We start from the raw sequence: 14309 nt of genomic DNA, 5'->3' as shown, positions 1-14309 counted from the left end.
TTTTTTTTAAACTTAAGCTTGAAACAACCCAGTGCTTCCGGACCACCGATGGTGTCACTATGATATAGAATGTTGATGTCAGGGCCAATTTGCCCATTGATATCTGCAAAAAAGAAATCAGATATCCATTATTTTCTGAAAAAAATGACTCGCGATAGCTTGAAGCAATTTTTAAATATGCCATCGTTTTTTAATGGAGTTAGTTGCCTGTTGTTCGCCTAATATTTCCTTTGTTTTGATAGTTCAATATGCAGGTTTTCACTAATAGGGTCTGCACATGTTTATTAACGCAATGTGCGTATAGAAAATCGTGGAATTCGAAAGTCTTGCTACTCAAAGTTTTCCTGTATGCTTCTGCACTGCTCCTAAAAAAATCCGAGGACACTTAAGCTTTTCGTATGAGTTGTGAATGCGAAGGCATTAATGTCCAATTGCACGCCGCTGAGCGTTCCTTCGCATTATGAACTCCTCGCGGGCAAGCGAGCGCGTTGAGACGCTTGGCGCGTCTTGATTTGGCCTTGCCTAAGTGCAGTTAGTACGCAGGCGAGAGCTTGAGCCGTCATGGAATGCACGGATAACGCAAGGTTCCGAGGGCAAAGAGTGAGGGTGGTTTGGCGTCAGGTCGATGCCCTTTCTCTCCTCACGCAACACCTGCCGCGCTACTGCAGCAGCGGGTGTTGCCATTCACCCGCTTTGCTCCGTCGAGGCGCCCACGTGACATGGCGTCGCATTCAACGGAAATTTAAATTAAATTAAATTATGGGGTTTTACGTGCCAAAACCACTTTCTGATTATGAGGCACGCCGTAGTGGAGGACTCCGGAAATATCGACCACCTGGGGTTCTTTAACGTGCACCCAAATCTAAGTACACGGGTGTTTTCGCATTTCGCCCCCCATCGAAATGCGGCCGCCGTGGCCGGGATCCGGTCCCGCGACCTCGTGCTCAGCAGCCCAACACCATAGCCACTGAGCAACCACGGCGGGTGCAACGGCAATTTAGGTGGCGTTTCGCTGCTACAGACGCGGCACGCCACCTTTTTCGCTCAATGAGGCATTTGAGGCTTTCGCATCGATAAGGATGCGATAAATTGTGATAGTAATGCTTGAGTACCCCATAAATTCTTCCAGTCATTTTAAACTCACCCTGTGCTAATATACGGACCTGCTGGCAGGCCACTACTATGAATGCAAATACAAGGAAGAAGTGATTTGCACGTTTATTTTGAACAAATTAAACACCCCGGACACGATCGTGAAAACTAAAGTGCTTAACAATTACTTGTGCCGCCAAATTTTAGAAAACACTCGGGTTACGGGGAAAAAGAATAGACGTCCGCATTAGTCCAGAGTACTCACGTGTCTTAATTCAAGGATTTTAAAAAGGGGGTTAGCCGCAGCTGAATGAAACCAATGGTATATGGTTTGCCGTCAGGCGACGCTCCCTAGAGTATATATTATGTTCCGCTTAACTACTTATTTAGAATAATTATGGAAAATATTTAATACTCAATTTAGAGCCAAGTGCATTCCGTTAGTTTGTAGAGGAGATTCAGAAACTACCAATCCAATTTTTTGGCGGCAACTTACACGCTGCGTGTTGATATTTTTCGGCGTTTAAAAAAAGCCCGCGAAATATGAAATAGCGCCCCTTGACTGCGCTAACGCGCTATCGTATTGCAGCGCTCCCAACCGTGCTTCGAGCGAAAGAACAGCGCGCGCAGACCGTGGCGAAGTGAGCGGCCGCGGCTGCAGGCATGGGCGTAACAGTGCGTCAGCATGCTTGACGGTGAAGCATGGAAATGTGCGCCGTCATCCCTGATAAGCGATAGGCTCGAACCACGGTTAAGAGCGCTGCAATATGATAGCTCATGCGCGCACTCACCTGGTTTTATCTCATATTTCGTGGGCTTTGTATTAAACGCTGAAAAAAAAAAACAGGAAATCGCCACGCAGCATGTACAGTCGCGGACAGAATATTACGGACTATGAAATCTAAGAAAAAGCTGAATATCTCCGCAACCTCACAACGCAATCTGGTATTTGCATTTTGGACCTCGACTAGAATATGCTAACAACGTTGTCGTGGGCAGTTTTACTGGTTACTGCTACAGGCTGCTCGGGAATTGAACGTTTTCGGAGATCCCGTGGTCCATTTTATTCTGTCCGCGACTGTACGTTACCACAAAAAATTGGATCGGTCATTTCTCAACCCCCTCAACAATGTCACCAAACGCACTTGGCCCTAAAGTGAATATTAAGAATGTTGAATAATTGATATCAATCAACTAATTACGCTGGTTATAATAATATATTGAGGAGAGCCACATGATGGCAAACCGTATGTCGTTGGTATCACCCAGCTGCGGTTAATCACTTTTTTTGTTTAAAATCCTTGGATCAAGTCTGTTTTTAGAAATTTCCCGCCTGAGAACGCGCCTCGCGTCATATTCATGTTCGTGACACCTATAATCATAACACATATTTTTCATTTTTCGGAGAGACGGAAAGTGCACCCTTACGTTATATTCGTGGCTGCCTTCTTTACGTGCAAATACGGTGTGAGCCAAAGTTTCCAGGACTGAATTGAAGTCTCGTCAGCTTATAGAACCGCGTGTAAGAATTCCCTGCTATAACTAATTTCGGCAGAACATTTTGGTCGTTCGCATTTTTAGTGTGATGACATATTTTATTTTACCTTATAAAAAGGTCCATAGTAACACTCTGAAAGTTTCATGCAAGCCTAAAGCCTAATTAGGTTTCGGGAAAACATTTGCATCACTCCCATACACTGTGACACATTCATGCACGCCGGCTGCAAATTTAATGGACATTTAATAAACACAACAAAGTATTAAATGTGGTTTCAAAAGACAGGATTCTCTTCCCTAAGCCACTTGTTTGACAATAATAAATCTATGAACTGTCATTGGGGATGACATAAAAGGTGCTTTTTAAACCATCCTATTGAAAGAAGGGCTCAATATCACTTTGTGCTCAAGTTTGTTCACAGTGGAGATCGCAACATGCATGACTCCTAGGACCGATAAATTTACAGTACTTAAGCCGTCAGCAGCGTTTCGCTGAAGAGGTTTGCTATTTTTTTTTCTAGCGACCACCTACACAGCTTCTTGCGGTAACTTAGTCAGGTGCCATAGAACATTCGCGGATGTGTCACCTTTAGTACAAAAATATAGTCGGGTGGTGGCGGGTCACCAGCGCGCATTATACATAGCAGCAGGATATAATCAGCCAACCGTATCATGCCACCACTCAAGCGCCCGCACTAACATGTGCAATAGCGCATTCCACTCTACATTCTCCAATGTCATCAGGCCTATACATTCCAAGAGATATAAATAATTTCATTCGTTTTTCTTTCCTTTACAAATCGAAAGTTTAGAGAATTTCTTTTCAATTATACTACAATGGCTTGCACCTGTGGCAAAAAAGAATGCGTTTGGCTTGACGCCAGACACGATTTGTGGAAGCACACGTTCCGTCATTCGAATTAACTCCAAACCAGTTTTCGTTAACAATAAAGGAACCCCCTACGTGAACACCAGAAAGAGTGTTGCTGGCCTGCACAGGAAAGCTACACTCTTTCCCGTGACACTAATGACTCTTACCGTTGCGGTGAAGAGGAAGCCATCAGCCATATTATGCGTCAGTGTCCGCAGTATGGTGCGTAGGGACACTTACCGTTGTACTCAGAAAAGTTTGACGAATGACCACTGTCGCAAAAGAAAATCCTACAACGCAATTCCTGGATATACCATCAAACGACCTTGAAAGTATTATTTTGTGTTTTGTGATCCATCGAACTCACAGAACACCTACATACTTTCCAATTTCTTTCTTTCTCTCTACTCCCTTCTTCCTCATCGATGTTTTCCCAATCCACTGTTCAGTGCAGAAAACCAGAAATGTTCGTCTGTTTACCTTCCCTTGTCTTTCATATCTCTCTACCCCTCTCACCACGTGAAGTCTAACATACATCGACCACCAATTCTTTTTTGGGTGCGTCGATTCGGCAACACACCTTCATCTAAATGGTGTAATAAGTTCTTACACAGCTAATATACGCAGTCATTTACAAATTTCTTGCGATACCTGTGGTCGCAGTTTTATACGTTTCCAAATAATCGCGCTCCATTTTTAATAAGAACGATATCCAATGTAGTTTCCATGCCTTTTTCCCCGCCTTAGGGAACAAATGCGTTTTTCGAGGAACGAGCCCAAAATGAAGCGAAATTGAAGGACTAGGTGAACCACCGTACATTATTCGGCGTAAGCACTCGAGAGCGTGATAAAAATGGTCAGTACGCGATAAACTACTGCGGCTCATTCGACTGCACATCGCTCTCGAGAGGATTTCTCGCTAGAGTGCAGTGCCATAAAGTACAGCTTGGGTGTGTCAAGTGTTACCGGCATTTTCATCAAACTTAGCGGAAATTAGCACTAAAATTGTCCGCTGTGTTAGTGCTCACAGCGGACAATGCATTTTTACAGCATAGGCAACTAGCACCTGGAAGCAGCAATAAAATCATTCCTTTCACCATTGCTCTTGCTGAATTATATGTGCTAACGAATGCAGGGGTGCAAATTTTTCTAACTCTGAAGTCGCACCAATGCGGTAATGGATACCACCTCTAGGCCACCCTCTAAACACACTTCTCGGCACCTTCTTGAAAATGCTGTTGAGTGATAGAACAAATGGTTCTGCCACCGTCCCGCAGTGCACCACCGCATCTCGGCGACGTCCCTTGCTCGATACGTCCCTTGTTGCTGAACTGCGAGCTGCCTGGCTCGCGAATGTTTCGTGCGATGACACTGCACAAAGCAACCTTGCTAGAAGCTCGGAGCGCCGAGTCACTGAAACACCCGGATGATGGTGGCCAGCTCCGCGAGTCTGCCGTGAGGACGGGGCTCCGCGCACACGGGCCTCGTATCTTGTTCATCTTTTGTTCTTGAGATAAGCGGCTATTTCCCGGTGGTGGCTGCTTAGATGTGGCAGTGGGATGAGCATTGCCGCCGTGTTCCGTGGGTCGTGCCATCGCAGTTCTCGTCTCCACGTGGGAGTCAGGTGCACATTCCACGTCGTGTTGTGCAGCGCAAGTTGGTCTACGCGTTGCTTAGTGGTTCCCCGACGTTATCGTGCATAGTCCGAGACCCGAACGTGGGTAACGGTGAGCTACGGAGATGGGTTATCCTATGACAACGCCTACGGGCGGTCATGTCAGACTTTGGTTTCTTTCGGGTGTTCGCCGGGGGTCTCCGCCGTCGCCATCGCCGTGGCCGTCGTGACAACGCCGTCTTCGATTTCTTCCACAAGCCAGTAAGTGGTCATCGTCCCTTTGCCCTGCGCAAAACATTTTTTAAAAAGATGTGTGATTTCGCTGGCATAGCACACGCAAAGCGCGGCCCCGTAAATTTGGGCATTGCACTTGAGAAGCCTATGGAAAGGAAATTACAACTTCTTTGTCGACGTGAAGCAGGCATTAGCCACCTGGCTATTCCCTGCCGTTCATATTAGATATTTTCCCGCTTGACCATGGTCACTGATTTATTGTTTCCCTTAGTGGGGAGACTTACTTGTTCGTATACTATCGGGGACAGAAATTTTGGGACCGCGTAAGCTCTATTGGAGACAAATAGGAGCCCCGGCTCCGCTAGCGTGTGATGCACTCGACAGGTTCAACTAATTTTGCGGCTACGCGGGGTGTCTAGCTTTTAATCGTCTCTTTTTCTTCGCTCGCCTGTTGTTTTCATTGCGCCTTTATACCACTGTTAATTTCCTGGCCAGCTGTTAGTATGCTGTTAGTGCCATATTTCTGTCCCACTGTACGGAGAAATCGGGCAGCAAAAGGTCAAAAGCAAGTATTACGCGCAAAGCGGTACTGCTCTGCCAGATTAACTAATGAGATATCGCTAAATGTGGCGGGTATAGCGTGACGCACGGGTCATGAAACTGTGCTCTTTACTCGTTATGTGCAGCTGCGAAAACGCGTCACATGCATGCTCACTGCCGCGCTTGGAAGCGTGCGGCGTTGCCGATATTGCGGGGAAGTGCGAGATGTGCACTGCACGGCTTCTGGTAGATGCGAATGCTAAACTTCAAAGTACCATATGTTGCCATACGTTGCATATGACTAAGTTGTGTACACATATGGCAGCGAAGCTGCCATAAAAGCCCATGCGTCCTGCAATGGCGCCTCGTCCCAGTTGAAAATGACAACAGAGGTTGTGTTCAGTACTACAGAAATTTCTGTTGTACAACAGGATTTTTCTGTAGTAACTACAGATTCCTGATAGAGCGACAGACTTTTCTGATGTACAACAGACATTTCTTGTTGTGACTACAGAAGTACAGTCTGTCGTATGTCTGTTGTTACAACAGAAAGCTGAAGCTCTACAACAGATTTTTGTAGTACTACAGAAAATTTGTCATCACTACAGGCACCCTGTTGTCCCAACAGAAATGTTCCTGAAGTAACTCGAAAAACTTCTGTAGTGCTACAGAGAGCTGTTGAAATACTACAGAAACCTATTGTGGCAACAGGCCCCCAATTGTCACAACAGAAGTGTTCCTGAAGTAATGCGACCAACTTCTGTTGTACTACAGAAAAATGTTGTACGACAGAAACCTATCATTGCAACAGGCCCCCAGTTGTCATAACAGAAGTGTTCCTGAAGTAATGGACAAACTTCTGTTGTACTACAGAGAACTGTTCCACAACGGAAACCTATCGTCGGAACATGTACCCAATGATGACAACAGAAGTGCACTGAAATTGTGCGATGCGACAAGCTTCTGTAGTGCCCAGTTGAAAATGACAAGAGGAATTCCTGTCGCAACTACAGAAATTCTGTTGTACGACAGAAGTTCTTGACATCTCTTAATTGAGTGACATTTCTGACGTTACGACAGAAATTCTGATGTCGCAACAGAAGCATTCTGTCGCGAAGGCCAATAGTTATGAAGTCGCAACAGAAACGTTCTGTCGCGACAAAAAGAGTTCTGAAGTCGGAACAACAGCTTTATATCCTGACAGCGACTCCGACGTTACGACACCAATTCTGACGTCGCAGCAGAAACATTCGGTCGCGACGGCCAAGAGTTCCGAAGTCGCAACAGAAGCGCTTTCCGTCGCGGCCCTTTAAAATTGTATGTTAGTTTCGCATCGGTGGTGTACACTGTACTTTTCTCTTGCGCGGTATTCAATCGCGCTTCTCTGAAGCCGGCAATGCTGATGCCACCAACACCGGTATTAAAGTCGACGTGGCGAATAGTTATAATTGTGCCGTGACGACGCGGCACCAGCAACGCCTTACCGGCCTCCTCAAGATCGGCCGCTGATCAAAATCATACCATCTGCGGGAGTGGCTGCGTATCCGTTTCATTTTTTTTTTTGGTAAGATCTCGCACACAGGCCTGTGGACTTACATGTCCTGTTACACTGGCACATTAGTTAATTTCCCAGGAATATTTCACAAGCTTATGCGAAGCGGAAAAGAAGATTTGGGTTGTTCCACAAAGTTGCGTGAAAAGCTGTCTCGCTCGGGTCTCATTAATCTGGTACAGTGCTGCCGTGAGAAGCCAGTATGCTGTCAGAAAGAACTCTCATCCACGAATGTTTATGTAGCTATTTTGCATTGAACACACGAATTATATGCGCGCTCAAAAGTGTAAAGAACGAGAGACAACTGTCGAAACTAGCAGTAATAACCCTAAAAGTCAACATTGTCTATTTCTGAATTTCTTATTTAATATGGATATCGTACAACAATATCGATGTTCTAGCACTCCACGATGTACCTGTCGATGGTACGAACACTCTTGCTCTTCTAGAGATGCGGCACTTGACGCGGTGGATAGCGGATCTTGGCTCTTAAAATGCAAATGTAAACATCAGCGCATCAGCACGTCGTACTATTGACATGGCCAAAATGTACACTTGAAAAGCATGTCAGGAGTGGTGTAGTGGTAAGATGCCGGGCTCGGAATCGTGAGGTCGCAAGTTCGAATCCTAGGCGGGGATGTTCTTTTTTTCATTTTTTTACTTTTATATTTTTCTTTTTTTGTACTAACAAATTTGCATAGCCTTAATGAGGTCTCTGTCAATATTTAATTAAATATTGATCAAGAACTACAGAACTTTCTACTACAGGACGTCACACTACAAACAACAGAACTACAGACAACAGAACTACAGGCAACAGAACTACAGAAACAACGTCCCAAAATACGACAGACTGTGAAAATTTCCTGTTGTGTTTTTCAACTGGGGTGGAGGCACGGCAGCGCCATCAGCATTTCGTGGGGCCAACTTTGCGGCGAAAAAAAAAAAAATCTACGTCTGCCTTTCGAGGCTTGTTTCGCCAAGTCGTCTACCCCGCCAGCTCACATCACATCGCACACAGAGAGCACACAAACGCACAAATAAAGCATAATAAAGTGAGAATATTCGCTGTATTCGCCACAGCATCACGTCACAATCTAACCTAAATGCACCCATCTATATTTATATCCCTCAGTCTATAACGACACGCATTGCGCTGCTGAGCCTTGAGCGTTTTGCACGAATTAGATCAATGGGTTCACCTAGATTTTGAAACAAGTGCAATATACATGTGTCCTTAGAACCAACATACAACTGTTATTTTGGTGTTGAGATGAAATCAACATTACATTGAAATAATTCGCCAAAATAATACTTTATTCTTTTAATCTTCATTAACACAGCACGAGTGCCGCCTGTAGTTTTTCTCTGGTACTGAAGACATAGCTGAAACAAACTATTTAATGAAAAGGTAGTTTTAAAAAAGTTAGTGATTAAATCTTATAAGGTTGATACTACATATATAGCCGTTACTTTTATAGGCAACCTATATCAGAGTTCTGGCGACATTACAGTGTTAATTACGGTAATACAATCTCGGTATATCACAGCACGCTTTTAATCTTCATTAACACAGCACGAGTGCCGCCTGTAGTTTTTCTCTGGTACTGAAGACATAGCTGAAACAAACTATTTAATGAAAAGGTAGTTTTAAAAAAGTTAGTGATTAAATCTTATAAGGTTGATACTACATATATAGCCGTTACTTTTATAGGCAACCTATATCAGAGTTCTGGCGACATTACAGTGTTAATTACGGTAATACAATCTCGGTATATCACAGCACGCATCACCATGAGCAAACTTCAGAAAGCCTGCACTGCTTCGCACTCATAACTATTCGTGGATGGAAGCGAACAGCTTTTGGATTAACATTTGCCTATTCTAATGGCACTGTCCATATTTTTTGTAATGTTTTCGTTGGTGATGTATTGGATGTATAATTTTCACCAACTACTGTTTTGCCCAACAAGATGAAGTCGAGCTTCAATCGAACCATCATAATTGACGTGGCTGCTTATCGGTTTGGAACCGCATTTCAAGCTCGCCTTCGCGACCGTGTGAATTGAACTTGATTCCAACCGCAAAGACGAGTCGGCGCTCTGGTCTAACACTGTGATTTCGGCCGCACTGCGCAGCAGCATCAGCCGGCAACCGTAACGTTACACCTTAAGACTGCGCTAAACGCGTTAGTTTTGCACTCCCAGGACCGGCGGTTAGACCAGTAGCGTTCGCGGCGTAATATCAGCGTCAAGTGAAAGGTGAACAGCGGAGGTGCGTGGCCCAAGCATAAGTGAAGATATAGTGCGCGCCGTCCAGTCATCACCATTGACAGGCGCGCACATCCGGTTTCGCCGCACTGCGCGATCCCCATCTAGTGAGATAATTTCGCTTCGGTTCTGGTTCTTACATTTGAAAGGGAGAAAATAAAAAATAAGAATGAAGCTAGAATATTGCAGCTTACGGCGAGTTTTGTCGCACAGATTGCCGAAACCACAAGTGCTCTCGGCAAGAACAGCGGTGCGCGTGGTGCAGTTTGCATCGTCATCGCCCGCGCCACGCGGGCAAATCTACCTTACGATGACGGTGCAAACTGCACCACGCGCACCGCTGTTCTCGCCGAGAGCACTTGTGGTTTCGGCAATCTGTGCGACAAAACTCGCCGTAAGCTGCAATATTCTAGCTTCATTCTTATTTTTTATTTTCTCCCTTTCAAATGTAAGAACCAGAACCGAAGCGAACTTATCTCACTAGATGGGGATCGCGCAGTGCCGCCAAACCGGATGTGCGCGCCTGTCAATGGTGATGACTGGACGGCGCACACTATGTCTTCACTTATGCTTGGGCCACGCGCTCCGCTGTTCAACTTTCATTTGACGCTGATAGTACATACATCTGACATGCATTGTCGCGGCAGGGCGAGAGACCAGCTAGAGCGGATTGCGCCGAATATGGTCGTCTGCTGATAAGCTCGCTGTTATTCGCGCGCATAGGGGTAGATATCATAGTTTTCTTTCTTCTTTTTTTTCACTCGCCGACTAAAGTCAGGCAAAGCACTGCGCTAAGGTTGAAGTGCGGCGATCGCTACGAGCATGAGAGGGCAGACAAAGCGCGGCCTCGAACACAGAGTACCGGGCTGCCAGGTGACGCAGCGACGCAAATCGGTCCGCCATCTCAGGGTCCGAGAAGTTCTGTGCCGGACAATACACGAAGCTTACGAAGGCTTTGTTCGTGCGAGCTAGCGGTCCGCACCGAACCACCCTTGCAAATAAACAGCGGGAACGGATCGGTGTCCTTGCTACCGGCGTGTTCAGAAATGAGCGACTCGCCACGCCAGTTTTGGAACAGTTGAATAATTGGTTGTGCTCCTGACCATTAAGAGACGCAAGCTCATTCCTTTTTCTTCCAAAAATACGAATGTCATATTGCGATTACAGTATGTGATTCCATTCCATTGCTATCGCCTGTCGTTGGTGCCGTCAATATCCAGGGCATGTATGTTCGCGTTATCAGATTGTCGACAGTTGTACCGAAAAGACAAGGGAAATGTTAACATAACTTATTTAGCAGCCGCTACAGTGCTTAGAAACACTTCAAATAGACTACTGTCATTAGAAAAATTGTGCTCAACTAAAGCGCAGATGACATATCAGCGCTGCTATGGGACGTCATGGTGAAAGTTTCTGACAAAAAATACCTGATGGTTGCTTTGGCATGTATCATTTACCTCTCTATGCTTACTTTCGCCTAGAGTATGTCCTACCCTATCGATGGTACTAAAGATAGTATTTTGTTGCAAAGATTCAGCTACGTGGTATTACAAAATATAAAAACAAAATTTATTCTGCAGCAAGCAAAATTTATTTTGCATGGTCCAGAAATGGAGAACAATGAGCCTAAATTGATGTTAGAAGTTCGTTTCTTCAAAAATATCTTTAAACCATCAAGCCTTTTTTGTTAGCCTCAGTTGTTACTGACTGTGTGCATGTCCGAAAAACTTGCATGTGGTCCGTATTTGATTAGGCCGTAAACTACTTAGCTGTTTATTATTAGCCGCATTAGTTATTACGTTAAAGCCTGTTACATAGTTGTTCGTTCGCGCTGATTTTATGAAACTGCGCGCATTATTATTGTCGCTGGATGGAAGAAATGACGGCGAACAACGCGAGTTCATCGTGCTTCCCTCAACTGCTCGCGTATTGTCGTTACAACACGACAGCGATTTCAAGAAAGTAATTTCGTCCTAAAGCAAGCTTAGGAATGTGGTCCTGATGAGGTCACTTTTTTGGTGTATGTTATCAGCTATTCCAAGTTCGAAGCATTGCTTTATATGGAATAGATCATGTATTAAGATTAAATATATATTATATTAGTAATCTTTTTTTATCAAGAACACCAAGAACCAGGTTACCTACAGAGCTGCGATAAACTATTCTAGCCTTTGGCCACTGCGTCGAATGCTGAAGTTTCCGGGGATAAAAAAGCAGCCACAAACCTTTATGAAACCGGACCAGTGCAAGTGATGATTAAAAAGAAGCAGCGCTTCATCCTGCACCACTATTTTGTCACGACAAATGAACAACAATTGACTAATTTTGTTGAAACTAGAAATGATGGTGGTCAGTTCTAACGGTATACGATGAGAAGTCTTAAAATTACGAGTGTCGATGGGGGCGAAATGCGAAAACACCCGTGTACTTAGATTTAGGTGCACGTTAAAGAACCCCAGGTGGTCGAAATTTCCGGAGTCCTCCACTACGGCGTGCCTCATAATCAGAAAGTGGTTTTGGCACGTAAAACTTTATAATTTAATTTTAAATTACGAGTGTACATTCATGGCAAAGTAGCACTCAAGCAACGGTTTTGTACCGAAGCAGATTCTTTTCAGTTTTGCTGTTTGCACGTTTTCAACTATGCAACAGCTCCTGTGACTTATGACGTTCCACAGCATACAGTTCCCTTGCACTATTATTGTAAGACTACTGGCGTCCACAAATTTCACATAAGAAAAGTTAAGCCTGGGCACCTTTCGGTTAATTCAGTTCTTTAACGTGGAAGTGGCGTACAGTAAGGAGCTGAATTGCACCTGCAAAAAAATAACAAAACACCATTATTCGGTTTTAAAGCTTCTTTGTTCCATGAAGGTCTGCAAGAATTTTTGCGCCCATGATCGTCTCTCTAAACCCAATGATACATATCTTGGAAGAGGATATGCGTATTCGGAAAACACTTCATCGATCAATAAATGTTGCTAGCAGCCTCTCTGTTTCCACTATACGTTCCCTGTCACTGCCTCTTAGCGAGCAGTCTCAATATCTCACACGAATGTGCCCACTAAAACCATGCCATCAGTCGTTTCCGCGGCATTGTCCCGCTCATATCTAACCATGAAAGGAGCAAACAAGCGACAATCAGCTGCATATACAGGAACTCGACAGTAGCGTATTACGTTTCCTATATAGCCACCACAGTAATACTAAACAACCGTGTCAACATGAGACGCATCTTCCTTCCTCCAAAACAAGCTGAAGCTTGCATTCTGCCAGTGTATTTTATCATTTAGTGGTGGAGGCAACCACCTGCAGCCACTTTACCTATCAAACCTCCATATATGGGAAACTTCAGCGCTTACATGCTCCCCGTGAGTCTATATACGTAGCTGTCTCTACCCTCTGCTGACGCATTAGCGTGATTTTCCTGCCTGGCTCATTACGGCCGCTTACGTGGTTAAGATGCGCTAGAAATACGATGTACTACGATCTCATCTGCGTAAACGTGGCTATTGAGCTTTGTCGAAGGAAGGGCTCGAAATTACGGTGAGCGTCACGATTGGAACGCTGATTCACTGATTGCTACCGGTCATGTACGTTTGTGCTCACAGGCAGTTTTTGTGATATATGTCATCCAGTGCTTCAGTATAACCCACATTGTGAGCATTTTTTTTTTTCTTATTGAACGCAACCAAGGACGTGTGCCTGAATTGTACAGATTACTTTTTTTCTAGAGCCACTATGAAGTTGTAATGTGAATTACAACAAACCTTAAGTTCCACGTCGCCTCGTAACTCCAAGCGGAATGTCTTGAACCTTTCTAGGGCTTCCTTTGTAGCTGGACTGACGTGGATCTTGAGTGCTGAAAATTAAAAGAGGAACTGTTATATAACTCTAGGGACACATTCACGTGTGCACAATGGGCCAACAATACCGTAGTCCCGATACTATCGTAGTTTCCAAATGCAAGGCAGATGCAGAGGAGCTATCATGAAAATAAAATAATTATCTGGCTTTGCGCTACCGCTAGGTTTCTCTTTTTTTTTTTGAAGCACCAATACCGGAAGCTTAACCAATCAAGCAATGTTTGAACTTTTTCTTAGTGACCGTATACACAATAAACCCTTGACAAACAGTAGAAGAATCAAGGTAAGGGATATAAAATATAAGGAGATGCTGCTGTAATAAGAAAGCACAATTGAGACTCTTGAGGAACAAAAAAGAAAATGAAAGAATAATATTCAGGTTGCTGTGTGTAAATATCAAGTTAGGAGTGAGGAGTATAGATAAAAACAAGGTTACCTTATTGCCTGTGCGTGTGTGTGTTTGTGTGTTTGTGCGCGCCACCTACTACACACAAAATGAGCCCGATATCTTAAATATAGCAGATATATTAACATCCCTTCATTCAGTTATGCACTGATACTTGATTTGAAAATTATAACAGCCCTAACACATGTATCCACAAAGGAACAAGGACGAGAGGCAAGCGCTTGTGTCTCGTCCTTGTGCCTTTGTCGATGCATGTGTTAGCACTGTTATAATTTGCAAATCAAGTATGCACCAACTAGCCCAGAAAGAAGTTTTAATGAAGTACACTGATAGTTGCAGGTGCTACTGAATGTGCAGTAATACCTG

General features: G+C 44.3%; 1 protein-coding gene across 1 annotated transcript in view; it reads right to left on the bottom strand.

Annotated features, from left to right (window-relative positions):
• Positions 1 to 1199: 1199 nt before the first annotated feature.
• The window catches only part of LOC126531601 (atrial natriuretic peptide receptor 1-like), a 199702-nt gene continuing 186592 nt past the window's right edge, over positions 1200 to 14309 (bottom strand). The window contains exons 21-22 of the mRNA XM_050179199.2: positions 13442 to 13533; positions 1200 to 5360 (exon numbers count right to left, since the gene is read on the bottom strand). Of these exons, the coding sequence (XP_050035156.1) occupies positions 5238 to 5360; positions 13442 to 13533 (215 nt within the window). The 3' untranslated portion in view covers positions 1200 to 5237. The remainder of the gene's footprint in view (positions 5361 to 13441; positions 13534 to 14309) is intronic.

The sequence above is a fragment of the Dermacentor andersoni genome, chromosome 5 (assembly GCF_023375885.2).
Source record: "Dermacentor andersoni chromosome 5, qqDerAnde1_hic_scaffold, whole genome shotgun sequence".
Taxonomy (NCBI): Eukaryota; Metazoa; Arthropoda; class Arachnida; order Ixodida; family Ixodidae; genus Dermacentor; species Dermacentor andersoni.
The sequence above is the reverse complement of the archived record's forward strand: the minus strand, read 5'-3'. Positions and strand labels throughout refer to the sequence as shown.